The sequence below is a fragment of the Barbus barbus genome (assembly GCF_936440315.1).
Source record: "Barbus barbus genome assembly, chromosome: 36".
Taxonomy (NCBI): domain Eukaryota; kingdom Metazoa; phylum Chordata; class Actinopteri; order Cypriniformes; family Cyprinidae; genus Barbus; species Barbus barbus.
The window spans coordinates 16,090,006-16,109,600 of NC_136714.1; the positions used below are offsets into that span (position 1 = coordinate 16,090,006).

Sequence of the window (19,595 nt, forward strand, 5' to 3'; positions counted from 1 at the left end):
CATCTAGAATGGCATTTTGGTTTGCCAGTAGTCTTACAAAAATCTTGGTGGGCAAATAGGCTTTTAACCAGAAGATGGCACCAAAGTGTTACTTTGATACTTTTGATACACTGTGTTTATAGCATCCTACACAGATCCACTATATTTATGAGACCCATCGTTTTAATGAATGTGACACAGGCTTGCTTTGTTGAAACCAATATCCAGTCAAATGTTAAGACACAAGCACGTGTATACATATACATATACTTCTCTCAGCTATTAAAATCATGTAATAAAAATAATAATAAAACTAATCATCCACTATAAGTGAAACGTCACAGTGATGCATCATGACATGAGACAAAAAAGCCTATACATATATTTCTTTCAACCATTACATCATGTAACATGAATAGTAAAGTATAAAGAATAAATTATCCTGTTTAAATAACATTATATATGAACATCTCAAAAGAAACATTAAGTTTTAGTGAAAGGTCAGAGTAATGCATCATTAGACAAAAATCAGTTGGCACTGAATTATAACAGTGTATCCTAAAAGTTCTTCATCCTTAAATTTCGGAAAATACACAATGCTTTTGCCCTTACTGGACTTAATTTTATACCATATATTACAGGATTGACAAAAGGGGGAACAATCAAGAATATTACAGTGAAAAAAGTATATAACATGCTAGGCAATGTTTTTGCTCTAAATTCTGTCTGGGAAGAATCAAAAAACACACAGGCTATGTAGTTCAGAAAGGTAATCAAGTGTGGCATACATGTGCTAAAGAACTTCTCTTGATTTACTTTAGATCTTCTACAAGCTAGAATTATTTTAAAGTAGGAAATCAGAACTAAACCAATTAAGACAAGTGCAGTGGCATACATCCACGCATTGAAAATCCCATTTAAATGATCTTGTTTGCATGCAAGATTAACCAAGGACAGGTTTTCACAGAAGAGTTTATCTATGTCATGTCTGCAAAAAGGGTGTTTCATAGCAACTATAATGGCCATTATACTCAGAAAACAAGGATATATCCAAATAAATGTAAGCAGGCTACTCACAGTGAAAGGTGACATAATATTGTGATAACGTAAAGGTTGACAGATCGCTATGTACCTATCAATTGCCATGACACTTAAATTTGAGAATTCACCAGCACCATAAACAATGATGACAAGACTTTGTACAATGCATTCCTCAAGCGAAATCCTGTTTGTTTCCGTGAGTAAATATACCAAGGCCCGGGGATAAAACCCTGTAGTTCCACACAGATCATTAACACACAGATTACACAAGAAAATGTACATGGGCTCATGCAGGGCTTTCTCAAAAGCAATAATCATAATCAAGGTGACATTCAGAACAATAGTCAGAAGGTAAACAGGAAGCGCGAAGGAAAAAACTATGATCCTGCTGGTCCAGTCCCACTCATTCAGAGCTGTGACAGTGAGAATATGGGAAGAGGAGATGTTTTCCATTTCTTCTCAAAATCTGACTCCAGATCAAACAAGGCCGACACAAACAATTTCTCCTGCATTCAGTCTTGTGTATCTTGTTATGCTGTCGGAAGACTTCAAATCATCTAAAATAGAGTTATAAGCAGTATGTTGTATTAAAATGGCTTGAAGGGCTGTGAGGTTTGGAGAAGGCCTCTGAACACCTCTTTTAGAGATCCATCTTGCATTCTCCTCATAGCTCGATGAGGGAACTTTATATACAGTCAGATACGCAACATTATAATGACCTAACAGTCCTTTGATAATTCAGAAATAATTATAGAATGCAAACATGACCTTGAAGCGTTTTAGATGACTTTATTCTTCTGTGTTTCTGAAGCAACTGATGATTTCAGGCAATGGAGGTCCAGCTGAAACTTTTTAACTAAAAAAACTCTTTAACTAAAATAATACTATTCATTCTAGATGAATTGCAACTGAACTAAATTTTAATTTTAGAACCTTTAAATGTTTCTGGAATCTCCTAAATACCACTAAATATAACTGCAAACTTTACTATAAAAAGTCTTACAATATGGATTGTAAAATTTGAATGTTTGGGTCCTCTAAAAATTATTCCCCAAAGTTGTCAATAAATATTACTGGAGTGAACTTTACATGAATATAATATTTAAGACGTTTTATTTCCAATTTTTAATAATAATAAAAAAAAAATCTGTTAATTCAATGCGTTACTTTGTAATTGTTGTTATTATTGCTGTTGTAATTATTTGTGAAATTTAGCCATTTCTGAATGAAAAGGTTTTCAATGTAAATACTACACCATTTTCTTTTAATTGTATCAGTTATTGTGAACTTTCATGCAGAAATCTCATCAGTAAAATGTGCTGAAGCCAACTATATTTATATTGCTCTTAAAATTTTTTACAATTATGCTTTTGTCAGTCCTGTCTTCCTGTGTCTTGTGTTTCCCCTCCTCTCGTGCCCATATTTGGTTAGTTCCTGTTCCTGTCCTCGTTTAGGTTTATTAGTTCATTAGTTCCAGGTGTGTTTGATTTATTATCTAGTTTACTCTACTGTTTATAAGCCCTGTGTTCCCTGAGTCTGGTGCTAGATGTTATACGTCATTCCTTGTGTTCTATGTCTCCTGTGACTCCTATATGTTCTAGCGATTGCATTAATAAATATTGTTATTTGAAGAGTTCCATTCCTCCCCGTTTCCTTGCTCCAGAAAAGCGAGAATAGCTGACCATAACTGTTACCTCGGCGCGGTGTTCCCCCGTTTATTTTCTTCCGTTTTTGAAAAGCTGTTTTTGCCGCCACTCGTTTCACCGCCCTAGCCCGTCTGGATCTCCCCTTTTATGAGTACGCCAGGGAGTTCTGCATGCTTGCCGCGGCGATGAAGTGGGATGACACCACTCTTAATCATCTGTTCTGGCTCGGGGCGAATTATCGCCCCGTGGACCTCCCAGACACCACTGGACTGAGTTGGAGAGAAGGGATTTTCCGGTGTCTGGCAAGTGTCCGGGCCCGAGCCAGAACCAGCCTGTCAATGCCAGCCAGCCAACTATCAGTCCCGTCTTCCTGTGTCTTGTGTTTCCCCTCCTCTTGTGCCCATATTTGGTTAGTTCCTGTTCCTGTCCTTGTTTAGGTTTATTAGTTCATTAGTACCAGGTGTGTTTGATTTATTATCTAGTTTACTCCACTGTTTATAAGCCCTGTGTTCCCTGAGTCAGGTATCAGCTGTTATACGTCATTCCTTGTGTTCTGTGTCTCCTGCAACTCCTATGTTCTAGCGATTGGATTAATAAATATTGTTCCTTGCCTCCCCATTTCCTTGCTCCAGAGAAACATGACAGCTTTACTTAAACACTTCAGAAATATTCTTAAAGGGGTGGAAGATTATGATTTCACTTTTTTAACTTTGATTAGTGTGTAATGTTACTGTTTGATCATAGACAATATCTGCAAATTTACGGTGCTGAAAGTTCAACGCAACGGACATTGTTTTTTAAAATTACGGCAGTTTACTACCTACAAATACAGCTGGAAGGGACTACAAGGAGCTACTTCCCAGGTTGGTGACATCATAAACCCAGAAATTTACATAACCGGGAACATGCAATAAAGGGGGCGAGGCCATGTTGCACTGCTTTAGAGAAGAGGAAGAGTTGTTGCCATGCCGTCAAAACTAGTGGTGCACAAAAAAATCTATTCATATATGAATCGCGATTCTGTCGTCTAACGATTCTAATGGATTCACAAGTTTCAAATTCATCAATGTTCTAAAGCAGCGGTTCTCAATCCTGTTCCTCACGTTGCCCTGCTCTGCACACGTTCTGCTCTGTATATCTCTCTCTCAACTCAGATCATCAGCTTGTCAGCTCCAACAGTGAACTGTGTTCCAATTATACACTTTGTGTATAGACAGAGAGATATTTTACACATAGCTACAAGAAGCGTAAAACATGGATGTGCACGCAGTTGCCGTGGTGGTAGCAAGTATCTAAAACAACAAACAAAAAAACACACCATTCTGAAACATCCAGTAAGAGCCATGCTTGCACAGATTCTGTGTGATCCTCTTCACTAATATTATCTGGGTCTCAATCGGGCTCAAACTGATAAGCAATATTGATGACGACATTGTTTACATTACAACCAGAGCACATTCTGAGGTGAGGCTAAACAATCTGAGCCCATTGTGTATTTCTGAGGGAGGGGCTTGATAAAACCAGGAAATCATCAGAGCGTTCATAAGAGAAGGGACAGAGTGGTGTTGAATAAAGGTAAATTATTTTAAAAATAATTTTTTTAACAAAGTATTAACACATGTTAGACTGTACCCCATAAACACAATCAATCATGACATTGGATTTTTTTAAAATTATTATTTTAATATGTTATTTTAACATATTAATATATATTAATATGTTTAATATGTTTTAATGTTAATTTAGTTTGTGCACAAAAAAACAAAAACTAATAAATATGTGGAAAAATGATTTTCAACCCTTATTCTGAACCTCTCTCAGAAACAGGCTATTTGTAAGGGGCAGGTCCTTCAAGGCTTCTCAGTATTCTGCCACTGTTATGATTGGCTAACGTTATTCCATAGGAAACAGTCTCAATGCCCCCTCGTGCCATTAAAAATAAACTATCCACTTCCACTTAAGTGTGGCTCCTTCTGATATCTGCACAAAGACGCGAATGAGCTGTTTTAACCAAATGCGTCAAAGCAAACATTATTTTACTCCATTTGTCCTATTGATGGCAATGTCAGTTTCGTGAGTTTGCTTGGCCCGTTGTTTTGATAAACAGTAAAGCATGCCCAGCTTAATTTAATTACATGTTTGTCAGACAGGAATAAAAAAGGTTAGTATACCACAGTAGTCCTTGAGTGAAGAGCGAAGTCCTGTACATTTTGCCTATGTCTGCTAATACACTACTCTTTTTCTATTAGTCTCAATTGTCAGTCTGCGGTAAACAATGCATATTTCATTACATCTATTACTAGTCACTCAAAGGTAAACCTCGTGGCCCTGACAGAGACCTGGATCAAACCAGAGGACACTGCTACACCTGCCGTACAATACAGTTTTTACATTAACACAAAGATAACATTTCTATTTGTTGTTGACATATATTTATTTACACAGAGACAGGGTCCGTGCACTTTTGCGTCCATTCATTTTTCGTTTTTTAACCCAGACGAAAAACATGAAAAAATAATGGTTATAGTATTTTTAAGTACTATGCTGAAAACCAAAAATGGAAATAAGAACGTTACACACAATATTCTTCACGAAAAGGTAAAATATTGACTTCTTTTCAGATTTTTGTTTATTAATTTTTGTACTTTTAATAAACATTTGAAAATGCACAAATTAATATGGAAAAATGCCGATATTAACAAGTTTTCTTTGGCCAAATTTAGTAATGCTTCTCCCACACGTTAAGTTGAGAACTAGAGTCCATGGAACAATGCAGAGACTTAATACAAATATGGTTTTTAAAATAGACATAGGCAGAATCCTGGGAACTTTATCGTCATGAAATTATATACTGGGATATCATTTTGTAAATTTTGTGTGATATCTGGGTCACGGTATCAGAGAGGACCATGCATGGCAAGTTTAATATATGGGGTAAAAATAGAAATATATAAAGTTGTAATCTGATACAGGCAGGCCGGTTCTTGAATCACTGAGGGTGCTTCTGAAATCAGTGACGGTGCTCTAGCCTTAATATACATGTTGACATATTTTTGCCCTGTTAATTAATGCTGCATTTATATGCAGATGTCACTCCCGAAACATTGCAGCGTGCAGCTGTCACTGGTCCAATAGCATCATGAAAAACAAAACTTATTCAAATTCTGAATGGATTAGCCAAGAAAGCGTTCTGCGCTCCCTATAATAATTATAAAACTGTCATTAATTTCAGTTTATCGAGATCTCACAAAAATCCGTTATAATCAATGAAGATCTACACTGCACAATGAATCTCTTATTTTCATCATGTTACACTTTGTTATAATGAGAGACTCCTGGGGCCTGTTTCATAAAACAAGTTTACCAAATAAACCAGGCTTATTTCAGTTACTTATTTGGAACCAAATCAGCTGACAATAAATCAGACTAACTGAAATAATCTTGCCTTATTTGGTAAACTTGTTTTATGAAACAGGCCCCCGATTGTGCAGCACTGAACAAAACTGTGTCTTGGAGTTGATTCTAACTTAAAAGCATGGCCACTCAGGAAATCAACAGAAAATCAAGTCATCCTATTTCTAGCTTTAACCAAATTCCCTTTGCTTTAACTGGCCTTCTCTTGCTTTTTTATTTAATTCCCTCTAGCGCTCCCGTAGAACTTGCCCAGGATACAGTTATTTGCAAAGAAATATGTAATGAGTATTTCATACATGTTTTTAGGCATGAATAATTATTAAGATCATAAAAATATCGAAGGTAAAGGTTTTGATAAAGCAGTTATGGTAGTAGCGCGAGAGGGCGCTAGTGTCTGTATAGAGACGCTAAAAAAGGTAGAAATTAAACTTTGCATTTAGCCTATATACATTAAAAAACAAACTTCATTTCATTTTTATGATTTTGAATGAAATCGGAATTTTGAATAATGAAAATCTGTTTGTGCCTGCTTATTCTATTCATCAGTGTTTGAACCATTATAAAGAAACCGCATTTTCCGTATTTCATTTCTGGATTAAAAAACTAAAAATGAATGGACGCAAAAGTACACGGACCAGGTCATAACTTGTTTCATAACAGATTTATTTAAGTATACATTAAATAATTACATCACTAACAGGTAAAATATAATGAGTATTTAGTTTAATATTTTACATAATGCTCTTCACTAGACTTAATTTCTCCTGCGAGCTAACGGTCAGAGGGGTATGTTTAAGGATATTCTGCCCAAGCCGTCAAACTGACGTCATCAAAAAAGGAATGCCATCCCAGAGCGGAAGTAAATGTTCAGATTTTGATTAAAGATTACCAAAAAATTTTTTTTTTCAGCGGATTAATTTGCACGTATTAATTGCTAACATCAAGACTAGCAATGTGCGCTAGTACAGTAAATAAAGTCCATTTTGATTTCATGCCGACTTTAACATAATGCTGTAAATAAGAATCTGAAAAGAAATAAGCTATAGATAAATATTTTAACATGCGTGAATAAATCCAACTACCCCTATAGATTTAACTTTAACTTTCCATAATCCGTGACCGACAGTCACAGGCAGAGTGAAAGACTGGATTTTTTCGATTTGTGATCGAAGTGATTTAAAAATATTTCAGCCAGTTTATTTATGTTGTGTATATAGTATTATTTATCTCGTATGAGATGCATTTGGTTGAGTTGCGGTAAAACGCTTCATGTAATACATCTCGTCAGCTCGCAGAGCGAGCAGTAGGCTACAAACAACGATGCAGAATATTACTATATTAATATTAATTATGACTGGGACTTTCATATACATATTATAACGAGAAGATAATTATTATAAAACGCTGTGAATGTTTCTGCACGTTGTTGCGTGAAGAATGCGTCCACAAACATTCAGAGTTCATTCAGAGCCGCACCGACACGTTCATGCATTATTTTTGTATCTGCGAGGCATCCATTACACATTTTATTTGTGTGTTAACGTCAGTAATTATGACTGTCGAGTGTCTAACTTGACTCTTGGTTATGTATTTTGCCCCTCGTCCCCAAACATATGATTCGACTATCAGTCGACTATCGGCAAGATTCGAAAATTCCGATTCGACTATGAAAATCCTTAGTCGGGGACACCCCTACTGCAGAGTTTAGATGCAACCCTAATTAATTCATTAATTAAAGCAACCGCTGGCAGGGATGCCGGAAGTGTGGCATCGAAATGCAGCGTCTCGTTCCCTCGAGGAGCTGGGGTTACATACGTAACCTAGGATGTTCCTCTTCAGGAACTCGAGCTGCGTCCGAGAATGCTAGGGGACTGAGATTCCCACGCCGCCAGACTGACAAATCCCTGCCTAGTGTGGATGGAGCACAGCTAGGGCGAGAGGAAAAAGGCCACAAGTGGCTAAAGTGGGCGTGGCCTGCGTCCCAAAGGCCAACTTCTGAAAAGAGAGTCTTGATCCCCAGAGGGGAGAGCAGAGGACTCGAGGCTATGGAATAGCATCCTGATCCACCACCTAGCAAAAGCTCTCTGGCTAGAGGCCTTAGCCTTTGGAGGAAACATGTAACTAGGGGTTATCTACACACTGACTGGCCACCAAGAGGGGCACGGTAGGCCGGTAAAGCCGCCACGTAGACCTTCAGGGTGGAGTGGGTTAATCCTGTGGAGGAACAGGCCTGCACGAACTCCAGAACTGTACCAATCGGGCAGTTAACTGGGTCGAGCCGGCAACCTCCGCACCATGTGACACTTTCACTTCAGGGCGTACAAGTGGAGGCCTCTAGAACTCTCTGTGCGAGAGGAGGCCTGACGACACTCGCCGAAACAGCCGAGCTCTTGGAGCGGAGACCTCTGCATGAAGACTTCGAGTTATGTCGGCACAACATGGGGCTCCATGGAAAGCGCCACAACCTGAACCCCGTCACAACCCTGTGGCATTGCAAATGTTGACAAGCAGCCGCGTGTCAGACAAATGCTACACAAAGGTCATAACCTTCCCAATGCCCCAGTGCAAATTTGCTGAACTTGGCACCCACAGGGACCAAAAGGTGACCTTCGTGAAAGGTGCTTCACGCCTTTTCTGTTTGTCGTATACAGCTTGGCAGTAACGATGGGGAAGCAAGCCTTCCAGAGAAGGGCGCTACGAAGGCCACATACTGCCCGTAGGGAGCTATCATGTGGAGACACTAATATGGACTGACCCAAGCCTGGGGCAGTAGCCTACTACATGGGGAATGGACTCTGAGGCAGGTCCTACCTGAGAGTAGGGAGGAATGACTGCCAGCAGAGCCTGACAGAATGATCTGTCAAAGGGAAGACATGTGTTCACAGAGAGGGAAACCTTATTGTGGAAGAATAAACATATGGGATCGCCTGAAGGGAATCGAGCCATATGGATACCTAGCCCAGTACAGGGGCTGACCGGAGACCCGGGCAAGCTAACACTGATACTGGGCCTGGTGTCAGACTGCTCCACCCAGTCTGACTGCCGGGGGTGCTGGAGGATACTCAACCAGGGTTCTATACTGGAAGAGGAAAAAGGCACTTGCGTCTCTGGAGGGGGAATGGCACAGCAAGCGTGCGCCCAGCCCGCAGCTTTAAGCTTTACAGGTGTACAGCTTTACCGAACACCTTTGTGAGATTCTACAGTCTTTGCGTCAAGCCGGTTTCTTCCCGTGTTTGGGTAATAGGTAAGTGGCGGGAATGATCGACGCCTTTTTCCTCTTCCAGTATAGTTCCCTGGATGGTGAACCCTGGTTGAGTATTCTCAAGCACCCTCAGCAGTCAGACTGAGTGGAGCAGTCCAGTAAAGTTCCCTTTAAAAATATCTTGTTTGCATGCAAGATTCAGCAAGTAAAGGTGTTCACAGAAAAGTTTATTTACGTCATGTCTGCAAAAAGAGTCTTTCAGAGCCAGTGAAATGACTATTACACTTGCAAAACAAGGCAATATCCAAATAAAAGCCTTTCTTCACCAGATCAAACAAGGCGACACAAAGTAGTATTCCACTTGTGTTCAATCTTGTGTTATGCTTTTGGAAGACTTTTTAAATAATTTAAACTTAAACGCATTACTGTATGTTATTAAACCATCAAATTGTCAAAAAAAGAAGAAAAAAAAAGGCTTGGCTTGAAGGGCTGTGAGGTTTGGTGAAGGCTTTTGATCACCTCATTTAGAGATCCACCTGCTACTCTGCTCACAGCAACATGAGGGAACTTTATGTACAGTCAGATACGCAACATCATAAAGATGTAAAAGTCCTTTGATTATTCAGAAATAATTATAGAATGACCTTGTAGTTATAGTTTCTACTATTAGATGACTTCATCCTTCTCCAACTCTGATGATTTCTCATAACTTATAACTTATATCATAGAGAACACAAACAGCTTCGTAATAAAGAAAACAATTAATTCTGGATGAACTGTATCTGGGCCTGCCTACATTGTCTCTATAATTTATATATTTATTTATACTGTATATAGTGTCTATACATTATCTTACATATTATTATCTACATTATCTTAAATTATAAATATAATGTAGATAATTATATTATTATTTACATTGTCTTTATGATTTATGGAATTTATTTTACACAGATTTTAAAAAAGCATACAACCCTTATTGTTAACTTATTTCATACCATTGTATATTTTTAATGTTATATTAACCCTTATTTAGTAATTTCCAATTAAAAAATAGTTGATGTTTGCCTTGTACAGTGCCAGACATGGGCACTTACGTTCTTTCATAGAAATCTCTTGTGTTTTGCTCTTTTGAAACATGGAACACATTGTTCCATCAACAAATTCAGATAATTAATTCGGATCATGAAGATTGATGATTTTCTGAGGAAGAATCAGTGGAACAACACTGGTGCCTTAATGTGGAAATGAGTTGCATTGCAATCTTTTGTTTACTTATTTATTTATTGTATTCATATTTAATATCATTGCAATTTGACCAGAAACGTATGATTTGTATTTTCATATTCATCATAACAGTCATGAATCAATGGAGGAGCACACAGCCCACATTTACTGCTTCATGTGAGCAATGTTACCAGATCTCCTGTGAATAAGCAATGTTTAATCTGTTTGTTTTGATCTTAAGCTTTGGAATACATTTTTTGCTTTTGTCCTTATAGGAGTTAGTACAATTCCATATATTATAGGATTAAGCAGAGGTGGAATGATCACAAAGGAAACTGACAGGAAGTTTTTAAAACCCTGAGACAGACTGTTAGTTCCAAACCGCTCATAGAAGCTATTAAAAAGTGACCAGACCACATAATTAAAAAAGGCTATCAGATGTGGCAGACATGTTGTCATGAACTTCTTGTGGTTTTGTACAGAGTTCTTACAAGCAATCAGGATTTTTATATATGACAAAAACACAAAGCATACTAGAGCACTAATAGCACATGTTATTATTCCACTGAACACAAACTGAGCAGTGTCCACCCTGCAGGCAAGTCTCTCCAAGACCCAGGTTTCACAGTAAAGTTTGTTTATCTGCTTCATGCAAATGGGAATCCTGAGCGTTATCAGTATCATCAGTATTGCTGTGCAGCAGGGAAACATCCAAATGAAAGTCAGCAGCCTCCAAACAGTGATTGTTGTCATGACAGTATGGTAGTACAGTGGTCTGCAGATTGCTAAATATCTATCAAATGCCATTACACAAAGATTAGTAAACTCACCTATTGCATAGGTGAAAATGGCAAAGCTTTGGATGGCACATCCTTCCAGAGAGATAACGTTGATTTCATTTAGTAAATAATACAGCAGGGGTGGATACAATCCTGTGGCTCCGTATAATCCATTTATACACAAATTACACAAAAAAATATACATAGGCTGGTGGAGAACTTTCTCCAGAACAATTATGAAAATCAAGACTGTGTTGACAAAAATGGTCAGACAATAGCCTGGGAGGGCAAAAGAAAATACAATGATCTTGCTGGACTGGCTGGTGTCATTCAGAGCTGTGAGAGAGAAAGAGGAGAAGGAGGAGATGTTGTCCATTCCACCTGACAAACTAATGCAGACAAGACACAAATGCAAAACCAAAAGCATCTTAGGAGAAGTACAATCATAATGAATGCTAATATCATACTTTCTCACATGCATTTTCTTTTTGTGTACACACAATGTGGTCAGACTCAGTGTATTTACAATCAAACACTTTATGCAGCATAGAAAATCCTTTGATGAGAAAGCTAAAAAGCTCTCCAAACAAATTGTACCTGAAAAAATAAAAGAGAGTGTGCAAAATGTGGAGGTGTTCTGGAAAGTCCTTCTGTTCTGTGCTCTGAGGGAGATTCCCAAATGCTCATGGCTCATGACAAGTTTATAAAAGACAGGGTCATAGGATGGGGTGGGTTTAGTAACCCCTTTGATAATTAAGTTTCATAACTAAGCTGATGTCACTCACTTCATTATTATTGTCTTGTAGCTTTTTGTTGAAATGCTGATGTACTTTAGAGAAAAGCGCTATGTAAATAAATGCAAAATGTAGCTTTTTAGATATCAGTTAAATATCTTTAATGCAGTGATGATTTTTAAAACATTTAGCATATTTCTTTATTTTAAAACATTTAGCATATTTTTCTATTTTATTAGTTGTAGTTTTTATTTTATTTATATTATGATTTCTGTTGATTTTCTTTATTATTGTTCCTAAATGGAAGCCTATGGCAGCCCTAACCATTCACAGGAAAATGATCAAATCTAGTACACTAATTGAGATGGTATTTAGTAGTATCTGACCAATTTAGGACCATGAATGTTCGAGGTTTCTGGTGTCATTCTCTTCCAGTTATTTTTTTGCTGTACAAAACAGCTTGTTATGGTTCTAAATAAAACCGGTGTTTGTTATCACATTATTTTAATGTATTGTCATTTTAAACATATCAATTTGTAGTGCAAATAGTTTTACTGTTTCTGTACTTTGCAATTCTAGTTACTTACCCAGTCTCACACATTCAGAGGAAATACATTTTTTCTGTTGCAAAATAAAGTGTATTGTGCTCCCACCCACTACTCCTCCTTTGATTTTTGATATTCGTCATTGTTTAACATTTTTTGATGATGATGAATTTTCTGATGCTAACACATATAGAGGCTATGCACGTGATGTCACCGTCAGCTGGAGTGAATGTGGTTCCGCCCACTAAGTGGCAAAAGACTGAATGGCAGCATTGGTTTTTCAGCATAAATTCTATGACAGAACACACAAAACACATCTAAAACGAGAAAGAGCTTTGCGATTGACTGTACAAATAGATCTGACAAGAAATCGGAGGTATATTTTTACAAACTGCCAAAAGCAGAAAAGAGAATCAAATGGATGGATATCTTTTTATTTTCATATGTTGAATTTTGTGGTAAAATCATATCCTATATATTGTATTGTTATATAGTTTTTATTCATTTACATTTATTAAAAATACATTTATTAATATATAAAATACATTATATAAGTTAGTAACTCTAAAATACTTAGTAAAATGGTACTAAGTACAGTGTTCTAATATGATTGTTGTAAAACTGAAGTACTTTTCCCCCCACAGTTCACACCAGACATATGCTTAAGAACACACACTTTATGACAGTTTATCATAATGAATTTCTAAATCCATCTATTTTTTTTTCTTGTATCAGTTTTAGTAAATAATTAAGTTGTGGACCTTTTCAGAAAAAGCTATTCTCCTGATGCACATGATACACATAAAGTGCTCATGTGATTCAGCTGCTCGGATTGAATTGGGCAGGTCATTCCACCAGAAGGGAACAGTTAATGAAAAAGTCTGCGAAAGGGATTTTGTGTCCCTTTGGGATAGCACAATAATGCATCGTTCATTTGCAGAACGCAAGCTTCTAGAGGCCATGGGCCATCTCCCTTGACTCTCCCGAGCACGCAACTGCAGGGGCTCCTGATCTCTCGCACCCATGGCACCCAGTGGCAACCACTCAAACAGCAAATGATTTTTGGCAAAATGTTGCATCACTCAAGTGAGGCCAACAACTAGCTGGCACAGCCAAAATTGGGTTTCGTCTGTGGGTGCCAAGTTACACGGACCCCCTTTTTGGGCCTCGAGCTATGGAGTTCGCTCCTCTCAAGAGGGTGGACCACCGTGTAACTTCACAGGGTAATTAACCAATATTGCCCTTATGTGTCAGTCAGTATGGTCGATACAACACTTGAGGTACCCCATTGCTGATGTCGTGCTGCGTGTTGCCTCCTGGAGTACAGGGTCAGAGGTATCCGAGGCGCCCCACTCCACCTGAAAGGGGAGTCGCGAGGTTTCCACGGTGATGTGTGTCTCCAGGGCACCGAAGGTAAAGAGAAGAATTCACGTTTTGGTTGTGGGAGAAGTTTTATCTGGTTTCCCTGTAACACCCATTTTGGTTAATAACAAAGCACATAATTTCAGCGGGAAAGTGTTTCTTTGTTCCACTTGACATCTCATTTGCATGTTTTAGGACTGTTCTGCTCAATCGGTGTAATTTGTAGGATATCAAAGACCGAATCAGACAAAGTTAAGACTCGATCAGAACATCGAAACATGAGAAGCTGAAATTCCAGAGAGGACCAACAGGACGTCATAAATCGGTCCAGATTCCTAGCTTCAACTAGTCTGAAGCAAGCAAACTAACCAGCAAGCCTCTTTCACAGAACAGCTTACCTTGAGACAAAAGAACACTTATTGATAATTCCAATTCAGGAAGGAGACTGTCAAAGTTGGGGCAAGTAATCAAGACTGATGGTCAAAGAGATAGCCTGTGATAGAAAATCATGAGCTACAGACTCTCTTGGGTCGGTCTCCCCCCATACAAGACAAAGACTGGACTGGAATTCCTTAGGAAACCTTTTAACCTCTCTCTGGTCGTCATAGAACATGCCTCTTATTCTCCATAGAACTACACAGAGACAATATTTTCATATACACTAAAAATCATCTTAAAAGGACTTATGAATTATTTCTCTGCATATAAATAACCTATATTATGTTTGTAACCCACACATTAGATTATCATGTTTTAATAAAATATTATGTATGTTTTTTTTAATCACTATTGAATAGCTGAAGCATTCAGATGCGTGTCTGGTATGTACGCGTTTGAAAAATCATGCTTTAAATGTTTCTTCCAATCAATTCTTTGTCAAATGCATCATAGTCTTGTTATAGAAATCATGTTCAAAAGTATACTTTGCAAGAGCCTGTAAAGTTCGGACCTCTGACTGAACAGATAACATGTTGATTTATTGATTGGGTGGCGGACCAGAGCAACACCCCAAGACCCCCTCAAAACTTCTACCAGCCACAACTCCGCATCCTCAGCCAACCCCAACCATTAGCTTCCCAAGACGTCACTTCAACGACTACTGAACATCCAACCAATCAGCAAACTTGGGAAAACCGCCCTGTGACGCCGACAAAAGGGAATCCCAGAGGCAATGCAAGCAAGTAACCTCCAGACTTTTGCTGTGTCGGTGCAGTTTAATACAAATTTTAGCCTCATTGAGAAACTCAAAGTGAGGGTTAAATAAGTGATTGATGGTTGTTCAGGTCTATGCAATAGCACATATTGCTGTAAACTTGGGATATCACATTTTCATTTTCTTAAACTCATCCTTTCCTTACTTTCTCTCTTTCTTCAACGTGTGAATGTGTGAATGCTTGTGTTCATGTGTTAGATTAGTTTACATGTCTTAGATTTATATAAATAAAGCCTTATTTATATTGAAAAGAGAAGTATCTTGTGTTTTGGGCTCACAAGTTAATATCTTAATCTGCCGATCTTGTTACTGTGCTATTTAATAGTGTTTTCACTATATTTTGGATTTTAATATCCAGTGCAGAGTTTGTTATACGGCTCGTTCAGTGAATCGCCGTAACAGTGAGTCTGGTCAAATTCCCTATAATATCATAAATGATTCCCTTTGAGCTAAATTAAACTATTTCTTTAAATTACATATTAATATTAAGTTTTTACGTTACAAATTCTTCCCACAGTACAGTAAAAATTGTGTGATGTATTTCACGTTCACATAGTATAAATCATTGTTTGAGAAATAAAGAGCAGATCATTTTAATATCAAGAAAGAGACATCTAACATTTATTAAACCGGAGATCCATTCATACACTTGAAAATGAGTGTTTACAGCTTACTAATACAAATAACGAGTGGTAACTAGGCTAATATAATAAAGAAACATACAAACAACACATGCCTATACCAGATACATTTGTAACTGATTAATTATGGTCTAAATAAAGGAAATGTCTCTATGTGTGTGTTATGTATCTTGTAATCGTGGGGGGTAGTCCACTGGTCAGCCAGGCCTGGTACCGAGGGTCATTTAGTTCCCTATCTGTCGGTCACTACGAGTTATGTCGTGACGACATTAGGGGATTTACTTGGAAGCCCCGACTGCCTCTGATAAGAGAAAACGCCAATGAAATTTGGCTAGTGGATTTTGCATACCTGAGCCACTCCCCGTGCATACGGGTATAAAAGGGCGACAGGTGCATCCACTCATCAGATTTTTGCTTCGGAGCCGAGTGGATGAGAAGTTCTGCGATCTCCACAAAGCCTTCTGCCTCAAAAAAAAGAGTTTGTTCCTGGGTGGCGTCACGGTGCAGACAGCGGTGTCCCTGCAGCAGCGATTCCCCTGGGCACTTCACCTGAAAGAGCAAATTTCTAAAACACTGGGCGGTTCGCGTCTTTTTAAAGATGCCGTTCCGTCCGTGTTCTCTTGGTTGCGGTCGCTTCCTGTCCTCGGATGACGGTCACGAGCGTTGTCTTCAGTGTCTGGGCATCCAGCACGCTGAAGATGCGTTTGTGGATGAGTCATGCGCCTGTTGTGGGCGTATGAACATGGCAACGCTGCGTTCTCGCCTTTCCTTTCTGAAAGGATTGGCACCCTCTGCCGCCACCCGTCCCGGTCTCTCTGGCTCGAGCAGAGGACCGCCGGCTGGCGCTCTGGGAGATCTGAGGGTGACGGTAAGAGCTTCTCCGCCGGGCACGTCCCCACGGACCTCTTACTCCTCCCGCAGCGCTTGTTCCGTCCGGTTCCCGAGTGATTTCGCTGGTTCGCCTCACGGGGCCGCCAGCATTTCATTCGGTGCGCCGCCCGAGGATCAGATGTCGATCGCGGCATCGGGGGATGGGCTTTCGTCCCCTTTCGTCCTCCAAAGCCTGTAAGCTGACGGCCGCACTCGCCGCCAAGGCTTACAGCGCTGCGGGCCAGGCCGCCTCTGCCCTGCATGCCATGGCCATCCTGCAAGTTCACCAGGCCAAGGCACTAAAACAAATGCACGAGGGTAGTCCCGACCCGGGGTTGATGCAGGAGCTGCGCACGGCGACTGACTTCGCTCTCCGGGCGACGAAAGTCACGGCGCGGTCCCTCGGGAAGGCGATGTCCACGTTAGTGGTCCAAGAGCGCCATCTCTGGCTCAATCTGGCCGAGATGAAGGACGTCGACAAAGTACGCTTTCTCGACGCCTCCATCTCCCAGACGGGGCTATTTGGCGACACTGTCGAGGGTTTTGCCCAGCAATTCTCGGCAGTACAGAAGCAGACGGAGGCAATTCAGCACATCCTCCCTAAACGGCGGGATGCTCCAGCTGCCACCGCTGGCCCAAGGGCCAGGCCCCAGTCTGCTGGTCGCCGTGGGCGCCCTCCTGCGTCCTCCAGAGCTGCTCCGCCCCGTGCTGAGTCGTCACCTAGGCCGGTGCGTCGAGCCTCTCGCAGGAGTGCGGCGCCCCCTGCGCCTCAGCCGGCCGCCAAGTCCTCCAGGAAGACGACAAAGCGGCCCTGACGCGCACAACCCGGAGATGGAGGAATTTGCTCTTTCCCAGGAGACGACGAGGCTAGCGTCGCTCCTTCCCCCGGAGGAGGGCCGGGTGGAGAATCCTGTGTTTTCTTTTTCTTTCTGTTCCGCCACTGGCTCAAGGGCCAGTGGTACCCACATTGTCAAAGAAAGAGCAATTTCCCTTTCCTCCGGGTTCCCAGGTCTGCGGGCTGACAGTGTGCGACGCACTGCCTCCTCACTCTCACCCGAGACCCATATTGCCAGTGGCCAAGAGAGTGCGGTCTGGGGACGCGATGCCTCCCCGCGCACCTCTAGCCAGTCCCCCCGGGGACTCACGGAGTTTTGTGGGGATGAGTCAGAACGCACCGCCTTCTGTTCCATCCAACCTTACTCCCCCTCGCTGCACCACTGCGGGCACGTCGATTGTGCCTTTGGTGCCACTTGCACGGTATCTGGGGGCGTGGCTTGCGCTACCCAGCCCGTCTCGCTGGCTCATTCGCACAGTTCGACTCGGCTATGCGATTCAGTTCGCCAGGCGGCCTCCCAGGTTCAGCGGCATCCTCGAGACTTCGGTGGCAGTCCGAGATGCACCTGTCCTGCGCGAGGAGATTGCTGTCCTTCTGGCAAAGGGTGCGATCGAGCCGGTCCCTCCAGCCGAGATGAGGCAGGGGTTTTACAGCCCCTACTTCATCGTGCCCAAGAAAGGCGGTGGCCTCCGGCCAATCCTGGACCTGCGAGTCTTGAATCGGGCCCTACACAAGCTCCCGTTCAAGATGTTGACACAGAAGCGCATTGTCAAATGCGTGCAGTCCGCGGATTGGTTTGCAGCGATCGACCTGAAGGACGCTTACTTTCATGTCTCGATTCTCCCTCGACACAGGCCGTTCCTACGGTTTGCGTTCGAGGGGCGGGCATGGCAGTACAGGGTCCTCCCCTTCGGGCTCTCCCTGTCTCCCCGTGCCTTCACGAAGGTGGCGGAAGGCGCCCTTGCCCCGTTACGGGAAGTGGGCGTCAGGATCCTCAACTATCTCGACGATTGGCTCATTCTGGCCCGGTCGCGAGAACAGTTGTGTGGTCACAGGGACCGGGTGCTCCGGCACCTCAGCCAGTTGGGGCTTCGGGTCAACTGGGAAAAGAGCAAGCTCTCCCCTGTGCAGAGAATCTCTTTTCTCGGTGTGGAGTTAGACTCCGTGAGTATGACGGCACGTCTCACGGACGAGCGTGCCCAATCAGTGCTGAACTGCCTGAGTTCCTTCAGAGGCAGGACAGTGGTTCCGCTGAAACAGTTTCAGCAGCTCCTGGGGCATATGGCATCCGTAGCCGCAGTCACGCCGCTCGGGTTGCTTCATATGAGACCACTTCAGCACTGGTTACACTCACGGGTCCCGAGATGGGCATGGCGCCGCGGGACACGTCGTGTGACCATCACACAGTCGTGTCGCCGCTCTTTCAGCCCCTGGTCAGACCTTGCTTTCCTACGGGCCGGGGTGCCCTTAGGACAAGTGTCCCGGCATGTTGTTGTCACAACAGATGCCTCCAGCAGGGGCTGGGGCGCTACATGCAACGGGCAGGCAGCCTCGGGGCTCTGGACGGGGCCTCGACTGCTTTGGCACATCAACTGCCTAGAGCTGTTGGCAGTGCATCTGGCCTTAAAGCAGTTCCGGCCACTGCTTCTAGGCCAGCACGTGTTGGTCCGCACGGACAACACTGCGGCTGTTTCGTACATCAACCGGCAGGGGGGTCTACGATCACGCCGCATGTCACAACTCGCCCGCCATCTCCTCCTCTGGAGTCAGTCACAGCTCAAATCGCTGCGCGCCGTCCACATTCCGGGGGAGCTCAATCGTGCAGCCGACGCGCTCTCACGACAGCTCACGTTCCCCGGAGAATGGCGACTCCATCCCGAGACGATCCGGCTGATTTGGAGTCGATTCGGGGAAGCTCAGGTAGACCTGTTTGCTTCCCGCGAGTCCTCCCACTGCCAGCTGTATTTCTCCCTGACCGAGGCCCCCCTCGGCACGGACGCACTGGCACACAGCTGGCCTCGGGCTCTGCGCAAGTATGCGTTTCCCCCAGTGAGCCTGATCGCACAGACGCTGTGCAAGGTCAGGGAGGACGAGGAGCAGGTCTTGT

At 41.9% G+C, this 19,595-nt stretch overlaps 2 protein-coding genes across 2 annotated transcripts; both read right to left on the minus strand.

The window, feature by feature from the left end:
• Positions 1–537: 537 nt before the first annotated feature.
• Positions 538–1,473, minus strand: LOC306855968 (olfactory receptor-like protein OLF4; the record flags this gene model as incomplete). The annotated part of the gene is made up of 1 exon (XM_079394936.1): positions 538–1,473. One exon carries the CDS (start codon positions 1,471–1,473, stop codon positions 538–540), a length of 936 nt encoding a protein of 311 aa, XP_079251062.1.
• A 9,252-nt stretch (positions 1,474–10,725) lies between these two features.
• Positions 10,726–11,664, minus strand: or61a1 (odorant receptor, family 61, subfamily A, member 1; the record flags this gene model as incomplete). Its single annotated transcript, XM_079394937.1, has 1 exon — positions 10,726–11,664. The coding sequence occupies one exon, from the start codon at positions 11,662–11,664 to the stop codon at positions 10,726–10,728; it is 939 nt and encodes a 312-aa protein (XP_079251063.1).
• Positions 11,665–19,595: the final 7,931 nt, after the last annotated feature.